The 26359-nt window shown below is 46.1% G+C and overlaps 1 protein-coding gene and 1 non-coding gene across 2 annotated transcripts; one reads left to right on the top strand and one right to left on the bottom strand.

Moving 5' to 3' along the window:
- Window positions 1-265: 265 nt before the first annotated feature.
- MAB21L3 (mab-21 like 3) lies at window positions 266-25439 on the bottom strand. Its single transcript, XM_052638195.1, has 6 exons — window positions 25404-25439; window positions 15744-15884; window positions 11172-11463; window positions 5855-6033; window positions 5192-5386; window positions 266-499 (listed from the first exon to the last, which is right to left on the bottom strand). The coding sequence occupies exons 1-6, from the start codon at window positions 25437-25439 to the stop codon at window positions 266-268; spliced, it is 1077 nt and encodes a 358-aa protein (XP_052494155.1).
- On the top strand, window positions 12076-12147 carry TRNAG-UCC (transfer RNA glycine (anticodon UCC)). Its single transcript has one exon. It is a non-coding gene; the product is annotated as a tRNA-Gly (tRNA).
- Window positions 25440-26359: the final 920 nt, after the last annotated feature.

The raw sequence follows: 26359 nt of genomic DNA on the forward strand, positions 1-26359 counted from the left end.
ATCTACAGCTCAGGGAAGCCAATGAGAGCCATCCCCGGAAGAGGCAGCTCGTGGGGCAGAAAGGCTTGCTTGGTTGCAGGGAGCGTGGACCAGACATCATGGGGCAGAGGTTTCCCCACTGAAATGCTGCTGGGTCGATGTAATTTCCACTGCCATCTGTGGCTTCTCTCCCAGACAGGATCCTGGCATTTGACTGAGGAACGATCCACAGAGAGTGAGGTCAAGCTTGAATGAAATGCCTGAGAATGTCCCAGGGCAGGCAGCATCAGGGCAGGCTGACCTGGGGGTCCTTCAGGAAGAAGGCCAATGTCTGGGCCAGGGCGTCCAGCTCGCAGGAACTGGCATGCTGCAGGAGGTTGCTCTTCCGCACGAAGTAATGCTTGAGGAAGTGCTGACTCACACACTTGTGCAGCTTCCTCACCAGGCGCAGGAACCCCCTAGTGAAGACCTGCCAGTCCTTGGGATAGGGGTACTTCTCACAAGTCCAGAAGAGCACGGTCTGCGGAAGCAAGAGGTGGTGTCTGACATCATCCTGGGCCACTGAGGAGGGTGTCTTCAGGAGCATTCCTGAGCTCATGTGGCCTTGGGAGGAGGAGACAGGAGCCCCAGGGTTCTAACCACGGATTCAGGATCCCCAGCCTCCTCCGCCTGGTTTCCCTGCCTCTTTGGTACTTTCTCCTCTGACTTCCTTACCTGGTATCACTTGGCCATCTGAAAGTTATCTCAGTCCATATGAGGATGAGATGGTTAGACGGTATCACCAACTCAATGGACATGAATTTGAGCAAACTCTGGGAGATAGTGGAAGACAGAAGAGCCTGGCATGCTACAGTCCATAGGGTCACAAAGAGTTAGATATGACTTAGCAAGTGAACAAACACAATAACAGGTCCAAACTGAACTCCTGGCCCTCCCTCAGGTACCTGGTGTGCTTCCAGGGTTGTTTATTCAGTCTGTTATGCAAGATAGAAATCTAGGAGTCAACCCCTTCCCTTACCACCTCCTATTAAGTCCTGCCAATCCTCCTGCCTATGTATTTCTCAATCCACCCACTTACCTTCATCACTGATATTATCATCCTCTGGCACAGCCTGCACCTCTTCTAGTTACCATCCTATCTATTGCCATCTATCCATTGTAGCCATTGTGATCTTTTTGAAATATCAATCTATGTTTCTTCTTGTCTAAACTACTTCAAAGTCTTCCCATTGCTTGTTAATTAAAAAACACAATTGTTAGCATGGTTTGGTTGACAAAGCTTGGTCCCTCCTTTCTTTTCAGGTCTCACCCTGTGCCCTCCCTCTTTCTCTCCTTCCATCCACGCTGGCCTCACTTCATGCTCTCGTCTATCACAGGGCCTTGCACAACCCACTTCTTCCATATGGAGCATTCTTCCTGCCCGACTTGTCCAGGAAACTCATCCCTTCAGCTTAGACTTCCCTATGACACACTCTCCATCACATTCGTTTTGTTTATTCATCACATTCTCATCATCTCAGCAGCAATGATGACAGTGGTGGTCGTTTTCCTGTGTATTTATGTGTATTACTAGACGGCAAGGGCTTCCCAGGTGGCGCAGTGGTAAAGAATCCACCTGCCAATACAGGAGATGGAGGAGACTGTGGGCTCGGTCCCTGGGTCGGGAAGAGCCCCTGGAGAAGGAATGGCAACCCACTCCAGCATTCTGGCCTGGAAAATCCCATGGACAGAGGAGCCTGGTGGGCTGCAGGCCATGGGGTCACAATGTGTAGGACATGACTAGTGACTAAACAACAACAGCTAGATGGCAAACTCCATGTGAGCAGAGAACAAGCCTATTTGTATTCACACTCATGTTACTAGCATTCAGCAGAAGGGACTGGCCCAGGACAGGTAGTTAGTAAACATTTTTTGACTGAGTGAAATAATGAATTAATGTTTGGGTTTAGATACTGAGTATTTTAAAAATATAGTCTTTACTAAAAAGTAAAAGAGCAGTTTTAGGTTCACAGCAAGATCCTGAGTGTGTTTTGATTTAGAGGACATTGTTTTGAGTAAATGAGTTGGAGATAATTTCATGCTAGTCAAGATAACCTAGATATAAAAACATGTTTTAATTCCTCTAGTAGTTAAGCTTTTATCTCCCTAAACAAACAGAAGCACTTAAGCCTATTATAAGCTAGCCTCTGTGCCTTTGAGCAGGTTTAAGCATAAATAAGCCAATGAAAGATAAGTTATTTCTTCAATTGAAATTGCTATAGGGGAGGGACTTCTCTGGCAGTCCATTGATTAAGGTTCCATGCTTCTAATGCAGGGGGCACGTGTCTGATCCCTGGTCAGGGAATTAACATTCTACATGATGTGAGGCAAGACCAAAAAAAAAAACAAAAAAGTTTAAAAACCCAATTAAAAAAATATTGTTGGTGGGGGAAGCCTCTTTGGGAAGGATGTAACAATCTTCTGTGAGGTGACCGTGATTGGCATATCCTTCCTGATGCTGTTCTGCAACCCAGTCTCTTCCACTTTCCCTGGACTAAAGCCTTGGCAAGGATCCTACACACTCAAGCCATCACCCAGGGTGGTGTTTAATAGCACATTGCCATCAGTCAAGTCCATCCCAGTGTCTGCATGTGAGAGGATTCTGCCCTTGGAGCAGGAGTGGAAGACGAGAGGAAAAGGCAGTCAGTACTGTTTTGATTTCTCAACAAACAACCCCGCCCCCTTTTAAATGCCCACTCTTAAGAATGTTCAATTTTATTATGCCATGCAGGTGGGCTAGGGAAGACTAAACAGAAGACATTTAAGAAGTTGCCCTGAAATCCTCTAGATGAGCTGGAAGTCACTGGAATACAAGTAAATCCTGGCTGGAATACAGCTTTGAGAGCAGTCAAGGGCAGGAAGACCTGTGGTGGCCCTATTCAATCTTCCTAAAACACTCATGCTACTCAAAGCATTTCTATTCAGCCTGATTGTGGAGCAATGAAGTCAGTGGTTAGTTAAGAGTATGAGATTTGATATGAGATAGCCAGGGGTTTCCTTCTCAGCTCTGACTCTTCCTAGCGTGGTCTGTGGAAAGGTATGTAAGAAAGAAGCTAAACCCCCCAAATGAATTAGACTACCTTCAGAAAATATGCATCCTTGATCCAGGAGAATAGGTGTATGTTTTTAGGGGGACATGCTTGGGGACACTTTAAGAATGCTGAAACAGAAGAGGAAGGCCTCGCTATGTGCAAATGAGATGTTAACAGATTCTCAAGATCTCCTGGAGAAGGAAACGGCAACCCACTCCAGTACTCTTGCCTGGAAAATCCCACGGACAGAGGAGCCTGGTAGGCTACAGTCCATGGGGTCGCAGAGTCGGGCACGACTGAGCGACTTCACTTTCTTTTCTTTCAGGCAGGACAGGGAGAACAGGTTATCAGAAAAGACAGAAAGCAAAGCAAAAACTAGTGATTCTGCAGGGGGGAAAGAGAGGTGAAATGTAAGGTCAGTCACGACCATGATCAGCAAGTATTTACTGAGCAACTACTATGTACGAAGCACTGGGAGAGATACAAAGGGTTTGGTACTAGCTGCCCTTCAATAGCTTGTGTTAGGAGTGAAAGAGTAACACAGGGCTAGAAAACAGTCATCCACTGGATGAGATGGGGCACAGACAGGAGTGTGCAGAAGGGCACGGCACACCTCAGGGACTTGCGCTATCCCGTGCAGAAGGTCAAGGAGAAGGGCTGATGCTCTGAGATGGGTAACAGCGGGGCTGGGGCTATGCTGTCTGTCTGTAAGAGTCAGATACCTCCACCCTCAGTGTGATGCACATAGTATTATGGAAGCATCCAGTTCACCAAGTGTGGTTGGAACTTTGAGAAAGAGGAGTTGAGAGTGTGATCAAAAGCCCTCTCCCCAGGGTGAGCCCCTGATCCCTGAGTCCAGGTCAGGTTCTGCTGCCCTGCATCCTCCTAGGGCAATGCTCCTCTCCTTCCCAGTATCTCCCACGTGGCACGATTCCACGTGCACCTGTAGACTGTTGACCAACATCTGTCTCCCTTGCTGGACCACAAGCTACACAAGAGCAAGACCACGTCGTGTTTGCTCAGCTTGCACCTCCATGTTTAGAGCACACAGCAGGTGCAGGGGGGCAGGTGACTGGCCCACAGACATCTCAAGAAACATTTGCTGGGTGAATGAATGAGTGAGTGAATGAGGGAATGCATTCATAGCAGTCTAATGCTAAATCCTTGCCAGGGACCTCCCTGGTGGTCCAGTGGTAAAGAATCTGCCTGCCAATGCAGGGGACATGGGTTTTATCCCTGATCTGGGAAGATTCCTTATGCCTCAGAGTAACTAAGCCCAAGCACCACAACTACTGAGCCCGTGCCCTAGAGCCTCTGCTCCTCAACAAGAGAAGCCACTGCAGTGAGAAGAATAGCCCCGGCTCACCAGAACTAGAGAAAGCCCACGTGCAGCAACAAAAACCCACGGCCGTCAAAAATAAATAATTAAATAAAATTTAAAAAAACAAAAATAATAAATCCTTGCCAGGTAGTTTGCTGCCATGTTCGTGGGGTAACCCCAACATTTCCTGGTTTCCTCCTCTGCACAAAGTGTGTGTGTGTGCATGCACACCTGGGCTAGAGTGTAGACTGAATGCACGATAACATGAGGGAAAATGCGAATCCACCTGAGGTCTGAGCAGCTCACAAGATCTCACCAGACTGTAGACTTCTCCGGGGTAGAGAATGCATGCTGTAATTCATTTCCGAACCTCAGCAGGGTTGCTGGCGCACAGTGGGCACTTGGGTTGGTTTGTTGAGTGAAATAGGGGGGGAGAGAGAGGGAGACAGAGAAGGCAAGACATAAAGGGAGGAAGAGAAGAGGGGAACAGGAAGAGGGAAGGGAGGAGGCGGAATGAGGAGGCAGAAGACGGGAACCCTGGGCAGAGCTGCTGTGGGCACGCAGTGGGGCTGTGCTGCTACACACACACACAGACACGCGCACAGACACACACACACAGACACAGACACACAGACAGACACAGACACACAGACACACAGACACAGACACAGACACACACACACACACAGACACACAGACACACACAGACACACAGACACACATACACAGACACACACACACACACACACACACACACACAAACACACTCTGCAGAGACCGACCCCGCCCCAGCCCCTCTGCGCTGGGGCCACCCCCTCACCTGCAGGTGGTAGGACGTGATCACAGGCCGTGTCCCCGGACACCAGACATCCTCCTTCATCTGCCTCAGGGCCTGAAAGCACTTCCGGCGGCAGCCCCCGTCCTCGTCCAGCTGCTCCAGCAGCACCTGCTCCGCCCGCAAGAAGCTCAGCTGCCAGTGATAGCTTGAACAGGCCAGCAAGCTGAACCCGAATGACTGGGGGGGAGAGAAACACCGCGGCAAGTGAGAAGGGTGGGGCTGGTCCGGGAGAAAGCCACCTCTGAAGCAGCCCGCTAGGGTGGGGGCCCTGCCAGTGGGCAGGCAGCACGGCCCACGTGGGGACACTGAGGGAGCCTCCGGGCCAGCCCCTTGCACGTGGGCAGTTCAGGGGAAGGCTGTGCCCACTTTCTCTCGTGCAGTGGTTCTCCGACTTGAGCCTGCCCCAGAATCACCTGGAGGCCTCATGAGAACACAGACTTCTGGGCCCTGCCTCCCACGTCTCTTCAGCAGGGCCAGAGCGGGGCCCAGGAATCTGCATTTGTAACAGGTTCCCAGGTGGCCCTGCAGGTTCTGGGGATCTAGTGAAATCTCAGATATCCTTCCAAAGCTGGATGGCGGCCAATGATGCCCTGGGTGGTTAAGCTGAGAGCGCTTCTGGTGAGCCGAGTCCCTGCAGGATGATACCTTGATGCATTGTACTGTCTCTGGAGAAGGCCAGCGCTTCAGACACGAAGGCCACTGGGCTTTCTTGGACCAGGCGGTGGGAATGTCCACGGAGGGGGTCAGCTGTAGTTCCACCTGACCTGCAGAGGTTTCCACGACAACTCGAACTACAAGGTGGTCCATTAGCATGCGGACCCTGCCTGGTGGTAAATGACAGACAGACAATGAGAAGACAAATAATGGTTTAATACCAGCGTTTGAAGAAAGAATTTGTGAGCTGTGGCTTGTACCAGCCCCTTGTAACTGGTGGAGCAATTTTCAGAATGTCATCAGCACCCCCAAGGTGGCATGGTTAGGTCAAAGTGAAAGTGTTCGTCATTTAGTCGTGTCTGACTCTGCACAACCCCATGGACTGTAGCCCACCAGGCTCCTCTGTCCATGGAATTCTCCAGCCAAGAATATTGCACTGGATTGCTGTTCCCTTCTCCCAGAAATCTTCCTGATCCAGGGGTCGAACCTGCATCTCTTGCATTGCAGGCAGATTCTTCCCCATCTGAGCCACCAGGGAAGCCCACGTTTATGTCAACATGAGACAGTTAGCTAAGTGAATACTGATAGAAGCATTACTAGAAAATCTCACTGTTGGTGGGGTTTTCTTTTCTCCTTCATCCTCTCCCCCCAAGGTTTGACTGTACCTTTTCTAAAAAACCAGTTGACTCTTTCCAGAAGGCTCAACTGAGCCATAGTATACAAGGAAAAGAAATAGTTTTTGCTACTGTAAGATGAAACCCAAGCATTTTTCTATAACCCAGGTGTCCAAGCAGGTTTAGGATAGCCTCAGACCCCTGACTTATTCATTTGCCTTTGGTAGAATTCAGCTTAACCTGTCTCTTAACCAAGTTCCAGTCTCAGGGATGGTATTTGTTCCCACCACCCATTAACTAGCCCAGCTTTGGAAGATTTATCACCGTAAGCCTTGTGATCATAAAATACTTCCAAGTGTGTCATGGCCACTGGCTTAAAGGGTCAAATGGGCAGAAAGAAGCCTTCATTGTCTTTTCCAACCAAGCAAAGAGAGGGAGAGAAAAGGAATGGGTCTGGGGACATTTTCCAGTTGATAGACTAGAATTCATTTCTAATCTGTTTCCCCTTTCTTTCAAAAGATAAACAGTAGTTTTTTGGTTTTTGTTTGCTTGCCTTCATTATAGATAAGGATGAGCCATCCTGAATCGAAATCTATTATTTTGTTTTTCGTTGCTCAAAGAAGGAAATGAAAACTCATTCATTAATTGTGTTAGGTTGTTCAAAAGGAAAACACTGCTCTCCTTGACTGGGGTGTGATAAACAGCTTATTGTCTGTATCTCATCAGAGCCGCCCAGACAGGAACATGACAATGTCTGGCACTTCAGCATTATTTACTGAAAGCACCTCATCAACCTGGCCCAGTTTGAATCTCTTATTTGCTCTTTCACTATTAACAGCGTTGAGTGAAGAATGAGGAGGTAAGCAAACGTATCGGCTCCAGCCTGCCTAGTCCACACCTGGCTTCTGCAGCTCTGCTTATTTGGTGTGTGAAATTCGGCTATTACTTGATCTCGCTAAATCTCAGTTTCTTGTTTGTAGAACAGTTAGAAAAATGACTCTAACAGGATTGCCAACAGTATTAAATTAAATAATCCATGAAAGCATCCTCTACATTGTAAGAAACCATTCAACATGAACTATCTCCATTACAGAATCTTTCAGAACTATTCTGTCTAGACAAGCAAAAGTACATGCAAATCTTTGCTTTCTACACAAATGGAGTTTCATATTGTTCAGCAGTTTGGTTTTTCACTTAACTATGTTGCACAGATGGAAATCAGTCCTGAATATTCATTGGAAGGACTGTTGTTGAAGCTGAAACTCCAGTACTTTGGCCACCTGATGCGAAGAGCTGACTCATTTGAAAAGACTGATGCTAGGAAAGATTGAAGGTGGGAGGAGAAGGGGACGACAGAGGATGGGATGGTTGGATGGCATCACCAACTCAATGGACATGAGTTTGGGTAAACTCCAGGAGTTGGTGTTGGACAGGGAGGCCTGGTGTGCTGCAGTCCATGGGGTCGCAAAGAGTCGGACATGACTGAGCGACTGAACTGATGTTGCACGGGAATTTTTCATAACTCTGTGTGTATACACACACACTCCATTCTTTTTTTAATCCTAATTTCTCTCCATTAGTGTGAAATACATGCAAAATGTCAAAGTCAACAAAGTATTTTAAAAGGGAAATTAAAAGGAGGGTTTCCATTAAAGTCATATATTGGATTGGAGATTTCCAAACCCATGGCCTCTAAGACATATAAAAGTTTAAAAACATGATTTGCAAGTAAGGAAAGAGACTGCTAGAAAGTAGGAGACTCATATGGAATTAGAAATGAAGCAAGAACATCTATCTAGGAAAGTACTAAGTGGGAGACTTGCTAAAATACCCTGATGGCATTAACCCTTGATACTTACAGCTTCTGTGTATAGAAACAGCACAGAGAGGCAGAGAGGGGGTCTAAGGGGCCAAGGCTAGGTGGTGAGCCTCACAAGCCTGGAGTCAGGAAAAGCAGTATCTTGAGGAAAATTAGGAACTAAGAGAAATAGACAGATTTTTCTTGTGGGCTCTGGGTTGTTGATTCAATATAAAATGCAACAGCAACAAAAAGCAAGATTTTCCCTCCTCCCTAGAATTTCAAAGGCATTAGTCACCCTCCTGTTTAGGGCCTGAATGTTTCCATCCCCAAATCATCCAGGTAAGGTGGAACTTCTGGGAGTACCAGGAAAAATCAAACATAAGTCTTCTTGGAGAAACATACCCCAGGACACTCATAGAGTGTAAATAATGTTGCCTAGACAGATGATGTGAGTCCCTGGTCCCATATTGACAAGCCTTATTATTTTTAAAAGCTGCTTAAAAGTCCACTAGGCAGATGTAGCATAATTTATGCAGTCAGTGTTCCTTTGTTAGCCATCAGATGATTTCTGATTACTCACTATTACCGAGCCTATTTCACTGGATATCCTTGTGCCTATTTCTTTGTGTGTCTGTAGGAATGTATTTTCGGAGAAGGCAATGGCACCCCTACTCCAGTACTTTTGCCTGGAAAATCCCATGGGCGGAGGAGCCTGGTAGGCTGCAGTCCATGGGGTCGCAAAGTCGGACATGACTGAGCGACTTCACTTTCACTTTTCACTTTCATGCACTGGAGAAGAAAATGGCAACCCACTCCAGCCTGGAGAATCCCAGGGACGGGGGAGCCTGATGGGCTGCCATCTATGGGGTCGCACAGAGTCGGACACGACTGAAGCGACTTAGCAGCAGCAGGAATGTATTTTAGAACTGGAATTGTTGAATTGCCAAGTAAGCACATTACAAATATAAAAACCCTTTTTTAAAAAGGGGGGATACCAATTTACACTTTCTAAAATAATGCATGAAAAATGCCTATTTAACCATACTCACCCCTGCACTGAACAAAATTGTAGGTTTTCATCTCTGTCAACGTACCAGGTGTTTTAAATGTACATTTCTTAAAATATATGTTAAATGGGACAATTTTAAATTTTTACTAGCCTTTTTTTTCCTGTGAATCATGTTTTTTGGTCAGTATTTCTATTGGTCTGCTCACAGATTTTTTTTTATTGGTTTATAAATACACTTTTATAACTAAGGAAATTAGCCATTTCCACAGTTTGAAATTCACCATTTTACTCTGTGTGAACAAAACGTGAATGTGGGACTTCTCTGGTAGTCCAATGGTAAAGAATCTGCCTGCCAAGGCAGAGAACACGAGTTTGATCCCTGGTCCAGGATGATCCTGCATGCTGTGGAACATCTAAGCCCACGTGTCACAACTACTGAGTCAAGTGCTACAACTACTGAATTCCTCACGCTCTAGAGTCGGTGTTCCGCAACAAGAGAAGCCACCGCAATGTGAAACCTGTGCACAGCAACTAGAGAGTAGCCGCCCCCTTGCCACAACTAGAGAAAACCCGTGTGCAGCAACAAAGCCCCAGCACAGCCAGAAATAAATTAATTTCAAAAAAGTATGTGTGTAGGCAGGTGTGCACATATGGTACACTGAACTATAGCTTAGGATTTGGGGGTTGTGAGAAAACTGTAATTCAAAAAGATCCATGCACACCAAAGTTCATTGCAGCATTATTTACAAAGCCAAGACATGGAAGCAACCTAAATGTCCATCAACAGATGAATGGATAATGAAGATGGATATATATGTCTATGTGTCTATATATACAATGAAATATTAGTCATCCATAAAAAAGAGGTTATCATACTAAAGTCAGAAAGGGAAAGATATGATATCACTTGTATATGAAATCTAAAAAAAAAGTACACAAATCAACTTATTTACAAAACAAAAATAAAACTATAGACATAGAAAAGAAACCTTACAGTTACCAAAGATGAAAGGGGCAGACAGAGGGATAAATTAGGAGTTTGGGATTAGCATATACACACTACTATATAAAAAATAGATAACCGGGGGGCAGGGGGGCACTCTCTGTCCCCCTTCTGATGTCTATGTCAGAAGCTTTCTATGTCCCTTTCCATACTTTAATAAAACTCTGCTACATACACTAAAAAATAAAATAGATAACCCACAAAGACCTACTTATAGTACAGGGAAATATACTCAATATTTTGTAGTACTGTATAGGGGAAAAGAATCTGAAAGAGAAAAGACACATAAATATCTATAACTGAATCATATTGCTGTACACCTGAAACTAACACAACATTGTAAATCAACTATACTTCAATTAAAAAGGGGGAAAAACGCTTTTGTGGTTGTCAAACATAATCAGTTCCTTATAGCTTCTGGCTTTCGTGTTCTGGAGTAAGTCAGTGTTTCCCCAGTGAGCTACCGCAGAACACACTGGAGGGATACTGCAGTCAGTTGGAGGGTGTTGTGGTGAAAATGTGCTAATAACAAAGATCTGAGCTTTATGAGAATTTGCTTGTTCATGAGAATACCCGGGTTTTGAAGCTAACATCTTGGAAAGGGTGCATAACCCAAAGACTGCTTATCTGTGCCAGGGCAGTAATCCACTCAAGGCCACTAACGTGTGTTATGAGTTTGAATTCTATTCTGTGTGTCACACTGGAAAAAAAAAAAAGAGCAAATTCACGTAATGAGGATTAGGCAGATGTAAAAAGCACATGATTTTATCCTCAATTTAGGGGTGTGAGCTTCAGGAAACACCCAAGCAGAGGACACTTTTGTTTTTAGAGCGAAACAGAAATGCCAGACACTTTCCTTGTGCACTCCCCCACTGGCTCACCTGACAGGTGACAGGTCTCAATCGCGTTTTCGACCAGTTTCCGGAACACCTGGAGGACCTTGGCGGGCACAATGTCTCCCTCGATGTTGACGTCTGCCTCGTGCCACTGCCCGGGGCTCTTCAGAAACTGCTCCACCTCTAGCCACTGCTGCAGGCCCTCTGGGTCCTGCAGGGGGCGGGGCAGACGGGCGCCCTTCAGGCTGTAGTAGCGCCAGCGCTGCTGCCGGGCCTCCCTGTACCCGGCCAGGCCTCTCATCGGGACTGTGATGAGGAACTGGGTGGGAGCCAAGACCTGGGGTCAGGAAAGCGGAGAGTGGGGGTGTCAGTCCATAGGCTCAGGCGGTGACGCAAGCCCTGGGGGAGCTGCCCTGCTGACCCAGGCCACTCAGTGAACCACTCAACCCTCAGCAATGTGACAAGGAGGACAGAACCGCGCCCACCTGCCCGCCTGTCGGCAGAGGATTCCATCTCTGTTGTGCCACTAGCCCATTGTAACGCTTCGGGCAAAGAAATTAACTCAGTGAGGCCTGGGTTTCATGGATCTGCAAGAAAAAGAGTGAAGTGGGCCCAGAACTCTAGAGGCACCTGACGTTTGGGGTGGGGTTGGGGTAGGGGAGAAAAAGCAGGGAAGGGAGCTAGTAGTCACCGCATTCTGCGCATACGAAGCACTCCAATGCTCGTGCATCCTCCTATCTCGTGTTCACAGTCACACACGAGTTGGGCTTTGCTAACATTGACCAAATGAGGAGCCTGAGGCTCGGAGGGGTTCAAAGTCTCCCCAGGGACACACAGCCAGTCAGTGGTAGAGCTGGAACCTGCCCTTGGATGTTCTGATTGTTCATTCAGTGGTTAATTTTCTCTCCTGAGCTGGTTCTTGGTCAAGAATGAATGACCTGGGGAGACTTCCCTGGTGGTCCAGTGGCTAAGACTCTGTGCTCCCACACAGGGGGCCCAGGTTCAATCCCTGGCCAGGGAACTAGATCCCTCATGTTGTAACTAAGAGCTTGCACGCTGCAACTAAAGAACCCACGTGCCACAACTAAGACCTGAGGCAGTCAAATAAATAAATAATAATAATAATAAAGGATGAATGACCTGGGATGGATGAAAGATCTGATAATAAATTAAGGGTGGGAAGGGGTGGAGAGGAGGTGAAACCATTTTGCCAAATGCAGAATTTTTTTTACTTGGACTGATGATCCGCAGACAGTTTTAATGACTAACCCTTACAGAGTCACAGAAATGAAAACCTTTTTGTTGAGACAATGTGAATTACTGAGATGATTCTAAGTTAAATGGGAAAAAGGTGAACATGAAGAATCTACATAACGCTATTTTTACAAGAACAAGGTAAGCAGCTGTCACGCCAATAGTCCAAGAGGTAGAACACGATGGTAAATGGTGCGGTACCACCAAAGGGAAATGATGCTTAACCACATCACACAGCAGCCCACTCCACCCTGTAAGTTTCCCCATCACTCAGTTATACACTGGAGGAGCTACCGCCTTTCCATGGAAAGTTCTGACAATGGAATTGGATAACTTTTGCCCAGGGACCTGTCGGTGCGAATTCAGAGGTGAACACTGAAATCAGCAGCAACTGAATCTTCCTCATTCTCAGGGAACAGTAGTTTGACTCTTGAGATGACGGGTCTGAAACAGAGGAGGAACCTATGGTCCTTCCCCCCCACCCCATGTCCTCTGCCGGCCATTTGTCTGTGGAAACCTTTAGTCAAAAAAGTTTAATCACAGAAGCGAGAACACGCAGAAACAAAGGAAAGCAGTCAAAGGAGATGAAATAATAATAATGTAGTCATGAAGCATGGGCAAGGGCCTTTAGTTCTCCCTCAGGGGCTGTCATTAATATTCTGAGCCATGTCCTTGAGAAGTCCTACAGATGCTGAAAGCCCCACCAGCTGGAGAAGTTAACTACACAATGACCAGACTGTAGCCATGACATAAGCTGCCTCAATTCCGAGAATTGGTCTCAAAGAGACGGAAACAAACTGACCCTGCAGCTGAAGATTAGCTGTACCTAAAACACCCAACACGACGCCGGTCAGACCACCGATGACCAATCTGAAGATGGCTGTCAGAGGTGACTGTGCTGTTTTGTCAAGTAGCCCCCTCTCTGTCTATAAAAGCTCTTGCCGCCGAGTATCAGGTGGGAAGTCGGCCTCTGGACAGACGCCCTCCCTCCCCCACCAGTCACCGAATCTAAAATAAACCTTTCTTTCTACCAATATGGCCTGTTTATTGGCTTTTGACTGGTGAGCAGCCAGACCCCACGATTCAGTTAACAGGTCCACATGACTTCTGGTATCCATTGACATGTGGTAGGATTAAAATAGGAGGGGGACCTAAACTATGACATTCAAAATCTATACATTTTTTTGAACCCACTTGCATGTGAATCCAAAAACCCAAGTATCATGTCATTAGTCACATGATAAATGGTGCTTAATACATCCTTATCGAATTTGGTCCAAGAGAAAATAAAAGCATATTTATATGCCCCACTGTAACTATTCTTTTCAAAACTTAATGTATTATATAGGACATGATGTATATAAATGCAAGATGTATTTTAAGTTATGACTTCTAAGTGAGACAACAGCAGGAAATTTCCCCAGATATAGTTCTAGAAAAAGTGATGTTATGTTTCTATTCATAGTCACTGGTCTATATTTGTCCTGTTTAAGTTGGCAGTGTGGTAGAGGTGGGCAGATGATGTTCTGACGTCCCAAGATCCAATCTAACTTTATAACTATCATCCTGGGGTAAATTTCCTAAAATCTGATACTGTCCCCAAACCCACAAGTCCCAGAATCTTGTGGGTGGTCCTTGTACCCACCAAACTTGAAATGTACTGGACTGACTTCCCAGGTGGCGCTAGTGGTAAAGAACCCACCTGCCAATGCGGGAGACATAAGAGACTTGGGTTCGATCTATGGGCCAGGAAGATCCCCTGGAGGAAGACATGGCAGTCCACTCCAGTATTCTTGCCTGGAGAATCCCACAGACAGAGGGTCCTGTTTAGCTATAGTCCATGGGGTCACAGAGTCAGACACGACTGAAGCAACTTAGCAGAGCAATGGTTTTTCATTCAGGTAGTAATTCTTTTGCTTACTTACTCATTCAGCAGAAGCTGAGTGTCTACCATGGGCCCCCATCATGCTGGGTACTATGAGGGGACAAGCAAGAGATGTGATCCTTAAAAGCAAGGAGCTCACGGTCTGATGTGAGAGCTGGGGCATGTGTACATATAAGTTTACTACTTATATTAAGGCTTCCCCTGTGGCCCAGCTGGTAAAGAATCCACCTGCAATGTGGGACCTGGGTTTGATCTCTGGGTTGGGAAGTTCCCTGGAGAAGGGAATGGCTACCCAGTCCAGTATTTTGGCCTGGAGAATTCTATACAGTCCATGGGGTCACAAAGAGTCAGACGTGACTGAAAGACTTTCACTTTCACTTATACTAAAGTATAATATAATTCTTTAATTCTTATGTGTCATAAGAAAAATCAAAATATAGGAGCATGGGGGGCTTCCCTGGTGTCTCAGTGGTAAGAATCCATCTGTCAATGCAGGAGACACGGGTTTGATTCCTGATCCGGGAAGATCCAAATGCTGTGGAACAACTAAGCTCATTGGCCACAGCTGTTGAGCTTGTGCTCTAGAGCCCATGTGCTGCAACTACGGAAGCCCTCGCTCCCTGGAGCCTGCGCTGCACAACAAGAGAAGCTATTTCAATGATAAGCCCTTGCACTGCACCTAGAGAGCAGCCCCTGCTCGCCACAAGTAGAGAAGAGCCTGAGCAGCAGCAAAGACCCAGCATAGCCAGAAATACATAACATTTTAAAAAACGGTGGTGGGGGGAGCGGGAAGCACAGGGATTCAGAATGATTCAGAGCCTCGTTTCTCTCATCTCTAAAAGGGAGCCAACCATAATGTCTCTTCTACTAGGCTGTGTGCAGGCTTGGGTGCGATCTCTGTGAGCCTAGCTCTGCCCACGCTGCAATGCCTCATGAGTGCTTGTTGTCACACAGGGGGCCTGGGGCTCACAGTTCTGTGGGACTCCTCAGCAGGGACCGGGTTTCCAGGCAGCTCCTGCAATCTCTAAGGGCCACCTCTTCTACTTTCTTTCTTCTCCGACTTGTAGCTCATCGACTATCACTTTCAACTATTTTTCTCATCAATGCCCTGAGTCCCCTCTCTACGCAGTGCCTAGTCTATTGCGTGGGTGCATAATAAATGAATGTGTGCTTCACTGAACTTTAATCAGTACACTAGGACTTGCTTTGGGATCAGAAGCCCTGGGTAGAATTCTGGTTTTAGTGTCTAAAAGGCTTGATCAAGTCCCTTGACTTCGCCAAGCTTCCATTTTCATCATCTGTTAAGTAAGAACGTGGGACTGCAACTGCAGTAACATCTATGCAATGCATGTGCAGATGGTGAATACTAGGAAGACTTATTGGTACTCTTGGTGGTGTGAGTGCCTGACACATACTGAGACTACCCACCCATTTCCTGGCTCACTGGGTGGGCACTTACAGCCAAGTGACCTGCTTACCTTAATGTTCTCATTGTACGTGTCACAGTAAGGAACGGCTTGAAATCGAAAGTCTTGGTAGCTTATTTCTGTGGTCAGGTGATGGACAACTTTCTGCACCTCTTCCACCATCTGGGAAATCCACTGGCGCCTCAAGTCCGCCTGCATGCGAAGGGATCAGCAAAGGTGGTTATACCTGGATCAGGCCCCGGGGAAGGGAGGAGACAGAACTTGGTGGTGGGGACCAAAGCAATCAGCTCAGAAAAGCCTGCTTTCCCAAAAACTCCAGGAGAGATGAACTCACATCTGATGATACTCAGTGTTCTCTTCTGAAATAGAAGAATTTCTCAATATTGATCTAGAACCTGCCACGTGGTAGATGCCTGTCTAGGTCCTTGGCATGACAGTAAACAAAACAACAGCAAACAAGAGAGAGATGCTTGCCCTCTAGTTGAAAACACAGGATACATGTATAGGTGTCTCCTGTATATATGTCTAAAATACATATATACATGTATGTATGTCTCTCTCTATATATATCAGTTCAGTTCAGTCGCTATAGACACACACAAATACACACATGTATAATGTAAGATCAGATATGATAAGTCCCAAGAAGAACAATAAAATAGGGGAAAGGACTAGAGAATAAAGGGACTACCATTTTAGGACCCCCTGGAGAAGGAAATGGCAACTTACTCCAGTATTCTTGCCTGGGAAATCCCATGGAGAGAGGAGCCTGATGGGCTATAGTCCCATAAGGTCACAAAAGACTCAGACAGGACTCAGTGACTGAACAACAACAACTGTTTTGTTTTTTAACTTTTTGGCCATGCTGTCTGGCATGTTGGATCTTATTCCTTGATCAGAGGTCAAATCCGTGCCCCCTGCAATGGAAGTGTACAGTCTTAACCGCTGAACCACAAGCGAAGTCCTGGGCTGCTATTTTAGACTGGGTGGGCAGAGAAGGCTTCTGGAAGGAGGTGACACTGGAATGAGCCCTGATGACAGCTTGGAAAAGCAAATTCCAGGACCCCTAAAGCAGGAGTAAGCTTAGCAAGGCTCAAGGGCCAGCAAGGAAGCTGCTGTCATTACAGGAGGGTAAAGAAGGAGGGTAAAGAAGATGAACTTGGAAGGGATGGTAGGGGACAGGCTATCCCACAGGGTTTTGTGAACTTGGTGAGACTCGAAAATGGGATAATAATACCTGCTCTCCAGGTTGGTGAATATGAAACAGTCTAACATATGTGAACATGGTGCAGCTTGCTTCCTGTATGTCATCGATAAATGATGGTTCCCTTCTCCCCTGTGTTCACTCCCACCTTTGGCTCCTAGACTCATAAGAAAAGGTGTGCAATGATGTTTCTTCTGACTCTGCACAGAAAGTCTGGAAGAACTGGAAGGGGCTCTTTGTTACTTGACGTGGGAGGCACCTACAGGCTGGCGTGTGATAAGCACCTCCCTCACAGATGCTGGGGAGCACGGTTCTTGTCTGACCTTAACTATGAGGATCAGGTCTGTGTGCACGTGTGCTCAGTTATGTCTGACTCTTTGCAATCCCATGGACTGTAGCCCGCCAGGCTCCTCCAGCCATGGAATTTCCTAGGCAAGAATACTGGACAGGGTTGCCATTTCCTCCTCCAGGAGATCTTCCCGACTCAGGATCGAACTGGCATCTCTTGCATCTGCTGCATTGGCAGCGTGTTTCTTTACCACTGTGCCACCTAAGAAGCCCGGATCAGGCCTATACTAGCTTCTGATTTCATCTTCTTGCCACAAGCAAGAAGTTGTGTCCTACTCTTTTGCAGCCCCATGGTCTGCCAGGCTCTGCACATTCCACAACTCTCTGTATGTTCATCTCACGACATTCATCCATAGGAGAAGGGACCAAGGGTAGCTTTCTTGAGCATCTGTAAACTACCAAGATTCTGCATTTTCCAGAGTGTGTAAGTGAAAGAGAGAAGGTAGAGAGGGGAAGGTCATTTGCCATGCCAAAAATAAAGGCAAATGTTTGTAGAAGCATAATCAAGGTCCTTTCCAGTGTAGGACTTCCCTCATATGTTGGGATTCAATTCTATTAGACCAGTTTTTGCTGAACATCCACTTTATGCCAAGTTTTGTGCATATAATGTTGTCAAGAGGTTGACAGCAGACCAATAAGAAGGAAATGGCAACCTACTCCAGTACTCTTGCCTGGAAAATTCCATGGATGGAGGAGCCTGATAGGCTACAGTCCATGGGGTTGCAAAGAGTTGGATATGACTGAGTGACTTCACTTTCACTTTCAGTGCTAAATACAGGCTTCCTAGGTGGTACAGTGGTAAAAAATCCACCTGCCAATGCACGAGGTCCAAGAGACATTGGTTCAATCCCTAGGTCGGGAAGATCCCAGGAGTAGGAAATGGCAACCCACTCCCGGATTCCTGCCTGGAAATTCCAGGGCTAGAGGAACCTGGCAGACTATAGTCCACGGGGTTTCAAAAGAGTTGGACGCAACAGAGTGACTGAGCGCACGCACGCACAGTGCTAACTATAGGTTTGCACAGGATGGTGTGGGTGCAAAGGAAATGGAAGCTGCCTCTAGTTTGGAGGCCTTCCTGGAAGCCTGGTGTGTCAGAGTTGTAACTTAAAAGGCTGGCAGCAGTTAGCTGGAAGGAGAAGGGCATGAAGATTGTTCTAGAAAGAGAAAACTTAACCTGAAGAGCATAAGCAGAGAGACACAACTGTTTCCACTTTGTTGGAGCAGATGTTACCTTGGAGGAGGATGGTGAGGTGGGAGAACCAACAGTGAGAGGTCTTGAAAGGAAAGGAAGAAGAATGTTAAAAACAAGGTCAAAAGTTAGTGGCTGAATGAGATAAGGTCCCCAGATGGCCACAGTTTGGTAACTAGAACCAGAGAGACGTGTTTGGGGAAAACAGTGGGCGTTAAGTCAGGCAGCAGTGGGTTTAAAGAGAATGGGAGATGAGCGAGTCAACTTAGAAGCAAGAGACTTCTCTGGGAAGCTTGGCCGGAGAAGGAAAAAACAAGACCAAGGACAGCAACACTTTTATTTCAAAAGGACACACAGATTCAATGCTGAGAGGAGAAAAGCCAGTGGAAAAGGAGGAAGGCAGAGAGCAAAACCCCCCAAGCAAGTGTTTCCCAGCCAGGAGGAGTCATGGAAATCCAGAAACCTGGTGAGGAGCTAGCCTTGGTGTTTCAGAAGGGACGGAAGATGGGTGCAGATGTGGATAAAGGCACAGAGTTCCTGCCTGATGCCCGTCTTCTTTCTAGAGCAAGGCAGTGTGCTGACAGTGAGGTGAGACGAGGAAGGCAGGGGGCTTCAGGGTAACAGACGTTGGCAGAAGCCTCTCTAACAGATGAGGGGCTGTTTGGGTCTCCAGAGGCTGGTGTAAAGGTTCCGGGCTTCCCAGGTGGTGCCAGTGCTAAAGACTCTGGCCTGCCAATGCAGACGATGCAAGCGATGTGGGCTTGTTCTCTGGGTTGGGAAGATCCTCTGGAAAAGGAAATGACAACCCACTCCAGTATTCTTGAAAATTCCATGACAGAGGAGCCTGGTGGGCTACAGTCCTTGGGGTCACAAAGAGTTGGACATGCCTGAGCACGCATGCATATATGGCAGATAGGCAAATTTTCCAGGCAGTATCAACACTCCGCTGTGTGTCCATGAGGCTGTGGATTAACAGTGGGCTGAGTTGTAAGAGGTTGTCCAATACCCCTCAACTCTCCAGGGCTAACAGTAGAGAGGTTAAGATTAGAGTTTGCTAGGCTTCCCTGGTGGCTCAGTGGTAAAGAATTTGCCTGCCGATGCAGGAGACTCTAGTTCAATCAATCCCTGATCCAGGAAGATCCTACATGCCACCGAGCAAATAAGTCCATGCGCCACAGCTATTGAGCCTACAGTCTAGAGCCTGGAAACCACAACTGTTGACCCCACGTGCCTCAAATACTGAAGTCCACGCACCTAGAGCCTGTGCTCCACAACAAGAGACGCCACTGCAATGGGAAGCCCACACACCACAGTGAAGAGTAACCCCCTGCAACTAGATAAAAGCCTGCACAGCAGTGAAGGCCCAGCACAGTCAAAATAAACAAATCAATAAAAAGAAAGATTAGAGTTTGCTGGCAGCATCTGGAGAAGAGAGAGGAAGCAGGTCAGTGGTGGGCCATGTTTTCGAGGCTGGGCAGAGAAAGAATGAAGTCAGTTTGGGAGATTAAGGGATATTGGACAAGTTCACCGGCCAGATGTCTGATCAGGAATAGCGGAAGAAAGTAATACAAGGGCTAACTAGATAGAAAACTGCAGTCAGAATGGTTGGGAAATGGTCATTTCAAATAGTTAAGGTCTCCAAATACGTGAAGGACTAAGGCTACCTTCCCAGATCTTCCAACTCCACTGATGTGAATTCACAGAACTTGCATGTTAGTAACATAATGGTGATTCAGTAGGAAGGCTTCCACAGGTGGCTCAGAGGGGAAAGAATGTGCCTGCAGTGCAGGAGACACAGGAGACGTGGGTTCGACCTGTGGGTCAGGAAGATCCCCGAGAGGAGGAAATAGCAGTCTACTCCAGTATATATCTGCATACATATTTTATCTCTCATGTTAATAAACTAATAGAAGATTTATGACCATATTCACACTATTATATAATTTTTAATTGATAAAAACTTGAGAGAAAGCGTGTGTGTGTGTGTGTGTGTGTGTGTGTGCACGCGCGCGTGCACGCGCACCTCTTGGAAACAGTTCTCCATTGGGAATCTCTTCTACAAATTATGCCACCATTTGGTGGTAGAATTTTCTCACTGGCGAGGACAAGTTCAGACACTCCTTAGAAGACACCTATAATTTCTCACTCATTATTCCTCTAAACCAGCAGTCCCCAGCCTTTTTGACATGAGGGACCCGTTTCGTGGAAGACAATTTTTCCACACACTTGGGGTGGAGAAGGGATGGTTTCAGGATAATTCAAGCACACTGCATTTATTGTGCACTTTATTTCCATTATTATTACATCAGCTCCACCTCAGCTCATTACGCATTTGGTCCCACAGGTGGCGGACCCCTGGTTTAAACCACAACCCAGAAACCCCAGTTGTTTCCCTTCGTGCGTCCTGACCATGGCTTAGCGAGGTATAACAAGAAGATTCTAATTCAGGGTGCAGAAAAGCAGGGAATGGGGCTGGAAGCAGCTTTACAGGGAGCAACCTTGGTGAAAGAAAGAGGCTCCACCACAAGTAGAGACCAGTCGCTAGCCCAACCTCAGAATCCTTTGGATGGCTCTCAGACTTCAGGAAGCAAGCTAAGACATCAAATGCAACCTAGAAGCAGCCTTGTCATTACATTTGTTTCATGGCAAAGCTTTGAAGCAAACTGAAGATGGATCAATGCTCATTCAGTTCAAGCTTTTTTTTCCCCTTTGTGCACCACACAGCTTTTGGGATTTCCCTAACCAGGGATTGACCTCCCAGCAGTGAAAGCACCAAGTCCAAACTACTGAACTGCCAGAAAATTCCCCCATTCAGTCGCAATTTGACTTTGCGTGCCTGTTTAAGTTTCATTCATTTCTCTGCTGATTAGTTCAATGCACTAAGGTGTGTTTCTCTTTCTAAAGAGAAACATTTTGTTTCTAAAGAGGGCATTGGTGGATGCCACAGAGCAAAAACAAAAACGAATTAAAATAATTTAACCAGGCCCAAGATGCTAGGTGTATGCGGTTGAACTAGATTATCTTGTTCAACCCCTGCATTGTACTGACTGGAAAAGTTATGCCACGCTCATTAGCGTGCAGATTCAATCACCCTAAGCAGAGTTTCCACAGAAGCAGTCATCAGAGGCTGTTGGCACTTTCAAGGTTTGGCCATCCATTTTCTGTGGGTCTCCTGCCCTCCAGGGAATGTCTACACGCCCACATGAGTGTCCACCTCCGCAGGCGCAGCATCAGGCGTGCTGTTGGCCCACGTCATTGGCTACTATTAACAGCTCGTCTGTGGACAGTTTACTGTTTCAAGTATAAATTATTGCCAATTCAAGTTTATTCCTTAAAGTAACATCAATCTGACTCACTTGTATTCCCGCATACTTTCCCGAAAGAGGTAGGGGGTGTAAGAAAGAGCGTGACAGGAATGCCACACAGGGCTGGCCACACCCATGAGCAAGCGGCCAGTGCAAATGTCATCCACAAGGAGCGCCATTGGGAAAAAAGGCTGAGAACTTCTTTCTAAACAACAGGAAGTCAGACTAAATTCTGGAATTGCCTTAACTCCAATAATCAGTTTTAAAAAGCAGTGGTGTGGGACTCCCCTGGGGTCCAGTGATTAAGAATCTGCTTTCCAATGCAGTGCATGTTAGTTCCTGCTCAGGAAACTAAGATTCCATAAGTTTCAGGGCAACGAAACTCATGTGCCAAAACTGGAGAAGCCTGTGCACCATAACGAACTCTCAGAATAACCAAAAAAAAAAAAAGTGGTGGTCCTGGGACAGACACTGTTTGTATCTTTCAGTGGTTAATAATTTAAAGGACTGGAAACTTAAATTCAGTGATCCATACAGATAAGACATCACGTTCCCTATCTTTTTAGACTAATTCTTCCATGACCCAAATGCTTGGACCCCACAGGATATCTGCAATTCATGTATAGCGGAAGCTATAGCAACAGCAGCCCTGCAGAGGCGAGGCTGGGGAGGCGTTGCAGTGTAAAAGATGCTTTATAAGGCGTTTTGAGGCTTCCCTGGTGGCTCAGATGTGAAGAATCCGCCTGCAATGCAAGAGACCCAGGTTTGATCCCTGGGTCAGGAAGATCCCCTGGAGGAGGAATTGGCAAGCTACTCCAGTATTCTTGCCTGGGAAGTCCCACAGACAAAGGAGTCTGGTGGGCCTCAGTCCATGGAGTCACAGAGTTGGACACAACTGAGTGACTAACACACATACGGATCCTTAGAGCCTCTGGATAATCCTTTAGGGTGGGTGTTCTGGTAATCCTCATTTTACAGAGGAGAAAACAAGTTCAGAAAGTGTAAGTAATTTACCCAAGGTCTGGGAGTTGGCAAGCCACAGGAATCCACATCCAGGCAGTGTCTTTGTTCACAACCACTGCACCACTCTGCGTGCCCAAGGACAAGGTTACTGGGAATGAAACCCATGCTAACTGCTTGAATGGGGTTCCCTGCACTGGAAGTCCTCTCCGCTTGTTAAAACTCGACTAATTTAGTATGAGCTGCTAAGGCTTTGTCTTCGCTCTGTGGAAGACCTCTCCCATCAGAGCTCACAGGGCTCTCTTCCCCTCCAGCACCCTGTTCAAATCTCTATGTAGCACTTGTGATGTTAAACATTTGCCTGTCTGCATGGGAACTTCCTCCTTTTAGCTTTGGGCTTATGTGCAAAATCTGCAGGCGAGACAGGGCCACCCTTAAAGACACCCAAACACAAAACGTCTCTCGCACTGAGCAGGCCACATCCAGATCTGTGTTTTGGGCGCTGTGTTTTGTGCTGTGTGTGTTTATGGTGATATAGAGGGTTTAGCAGAGGAAACGTAGTTTGGTGCATAACAGAGTAGGTTGAAACCTCAGCACCTTCATTAACTCTGTGACTTTGGACATATTTAATTCACATGAGCCTCTGCTCCTTTCTATAAATATGGTCATATGCATGGATCGTATGGTTGTTGATCACATGACACACTGTAGGGCCTCAACCTGCCAGCACCTTTAACACTCATCTCACATTATCTTCAATGAGGCCTGAAGATACTTCTAACCACATACATGCAATGATCCTATGTGAATGTCAAGAGGGAATAAAGATATCCAAGGCACTGTTCTTCCTTCTGGAAACTTCTACAGAATACAATGATCTAGTTAAGTCACCAAGATAACAATAGGAAAGGTGTCAGGAGCTAAGATACAATTGATGGCCAAATAAATATTATCAGTGATGATTATGATGGGAAGTCATAGAAAGGCACAGATGTTTTGTGTTGGGGCGTCAGGCTAATCTTTCATGAGAAGGTGGACTCAGAGCTGAGTTTGAAGGATGAGTATGAGCCAGAAAAATGAAGAAGAGGGAGATGTGTCCCTGAGTGGTGGAGGGAGAGCTTCATCCTGAGACCTTTTCGGGGCACAGTTCTTCTAGGACAGGACTGTCAGACCCAACCACCCATAGGGGCAGAATAATGGACACACACAGGAGAGGGAGGGCTGGGGAGGGGGACTGTCAGACTCAGCAGCGCCACAGCCTCCAGCGGGACAGACGTTCAACTCCAGCCCATGGCTGCCAGGCAGGAAATTAGGACCTAGTTTCAACACCTGCATTGCACTGACTGGAAAAGTGATGCCGCAGATAGTCTGATTTTTTTTTATTATTATTATTCCATAGAGGAAGGAAATCTGAATTTCTGTGCAAAATTTCACTATTTGGAAATGCTTGTAACAAAACTGAAAAATCTGAAAAATTCTCTGTGGGCCAAAGAAAACACATGCACAGGCTGGAGTCAACATAGAGAGCTTTTGTTTAGAAATTCTGTGATTGAAGATGCAGGGAAGCAGAGAGTAGAAAGATAAAGTATTATTTGAATGCCAGGCTAAAATATTTGAACTTTTTTCTTTCAGAAAACGCAGGACCATGGGGAAATGCCAGGTTATACAGTTTCTCCAAAGGGAGAAATCACTTTGTTTGCTATAACTTTTATTATCATATGTTTTTTCCCTATTTATCTCTCTTAATGGATTTGGCTAAGAAATCAACTTGATTTTATCACTATAATAATGAATTCTACTTTGTTAACTTATAAAGGCATGAAAACACTAAACTAATCTCTAACTCTTAAATGTTTTAGTTTAAAGGGTGGTGCTGTCTTAGCAGCTTCATCTGTAAACAGAAAAGCTTAAATTAGATAATATTTATGGTTCCTTCAAGTTCTAATAGCCTAAGAGCCTATGAGTCTACAGAGAATAAATTAATTGGTTCTTAATCCATGTGTACTAAAAATACAGTGAATTAGTTCAGTCAGTCAGTTGTGTTTGACTTTGCAACCCCATGGACTGTAGCATGCCAGGCTTTCCTCTCCGTCACCTTTATATTTTAATTTAGCAGTTTTACAGTTTTCAAAAAGCTGTCTTATTCACTCTTTTTCAAAGACCCCCACTAAGATCCTCCCATTTTACAGGGAAAAATACTGAGGCTTAGACAGGTTAAGTGCTTTGCTCATGTCCACCCAGACATCAGGCTTCCCAGGTGGCGCTAGAGGTAAAGAACCTGCCTGCCAATACAGGAGACTAAGAGACAAGGGTTCCATCCCTGGATTGGGAAGATCCCCTGGAGGAGGGCACGGCAACCCACTCCAGTATTCTTGCCTGGAGAATCCCACGGACAGAGGAGCCTGGAGTCGCAGACACCCCACTAAAGTGATTTAGCATACCTGTATGCACCCAGGCATAAGTGGTGAGCCGAGCTCCAGCCAAGTTGTGACTCTTTGTTCCACATTATATACCCAAGGTACCTCTTGCACTGAAATCTCAAAGACAGGACTGAAATATGGTAAATTCCTGAACACTCTCATGGGTGATGGTCTTGGGGCATTTTCTATGTCTTTGGAATCAGCCTGAAATCCTTTCTGCATCAAGGTTGGTGGGGTAGGAGGAGTGGGAAAGAGCTTGTGGAAGAGACTGGTATTTGTCCTTACCTTACTCAGCAGGCAATCTTCTAAGTCTCCTTCCATCCGGGATTTCACAGTTCCTGGTCAATTCTGAGCAGAACAGCAGCGTCTCTGTCTGCCAGTGGAGACAGTGCTTGTTGTGTGGCTTTCCCAGTGATGTTAATCTCTGGAGGCTGAATGTCTCTGGGAATGTGTGTGGACCGGAGACTTACCTTCTCAATTCTTCATTCAAGTTCTTATTTCCAAATTGTGAGCATCCGTCTTTTATCTTTGGGAAATAAAAATCAGAAAAGAATTGAAGAAGGAGAGTTGATGAAATTGAACTTGAGTCCAATCTAATTTTACTCTATTCAGCTCTACTGACATATGCTTTGACCGAAGGGCAATTTTCCAAGTTGTATTTTCCACTCAAATACTCAAAGGTTCCATTCAAGATAGAAATGCCTGTAGGTGGCTTCTTCCCACCTGTTTATGCTCTTATCCTGTCACTAGATGCCTCTTTGAGCTCGATATCTTATATCTCCTTGTTCTAATCCTGTTGACAGTAAATAGTTTCCTTGCTCTCCCATCCAGAAAATCTTGCAAATGAATCTACCTCCCTTACAATAAACAAATAGGAAACTGCCAAACAACCAGCGGCACCATCAGTATATCTGCAAACAAGTGATCAGGACACAACAATTTGCATGTGGAAACACACGCACACAGGTATGGACACACAGAGGCGCGAGCACAGAGATACACACACACAAGCACACCCAGGAACGGCAGGACAAGAATCCTTTTGCTCACCTACTGGCCTTCCCCCCAGAAAGCTAGCAGTAAAAATAAAGTCAGTGTAAACAGGCCCCTCAGGAGTTGAGGAAACACTCACATCTGGTTTTGCCAGCAAAACTGTGTTGGAAAACAGCTCAGGCAGCAAATTCCCAATCTGGCTGGCTGAGGCTAGTTTTATTACAGAAAAAAAAAATCGAAATGGCTTG

The sequence above is a fragment of the Budorcas taxicolor genome, chromosome 3 (assembly GCF_023091745.1).
Source record: "Budorcas taxicolor isolate Tak-1 chromosome 3, Takin1.1, whole genome shotgun sequence".
Lineage (NCBI taxonomy): Eukaryota > Metazoa > Chordata > Mammalia > Artiodactyla > Bovidae > Budorcas > Budorcas taxicolor.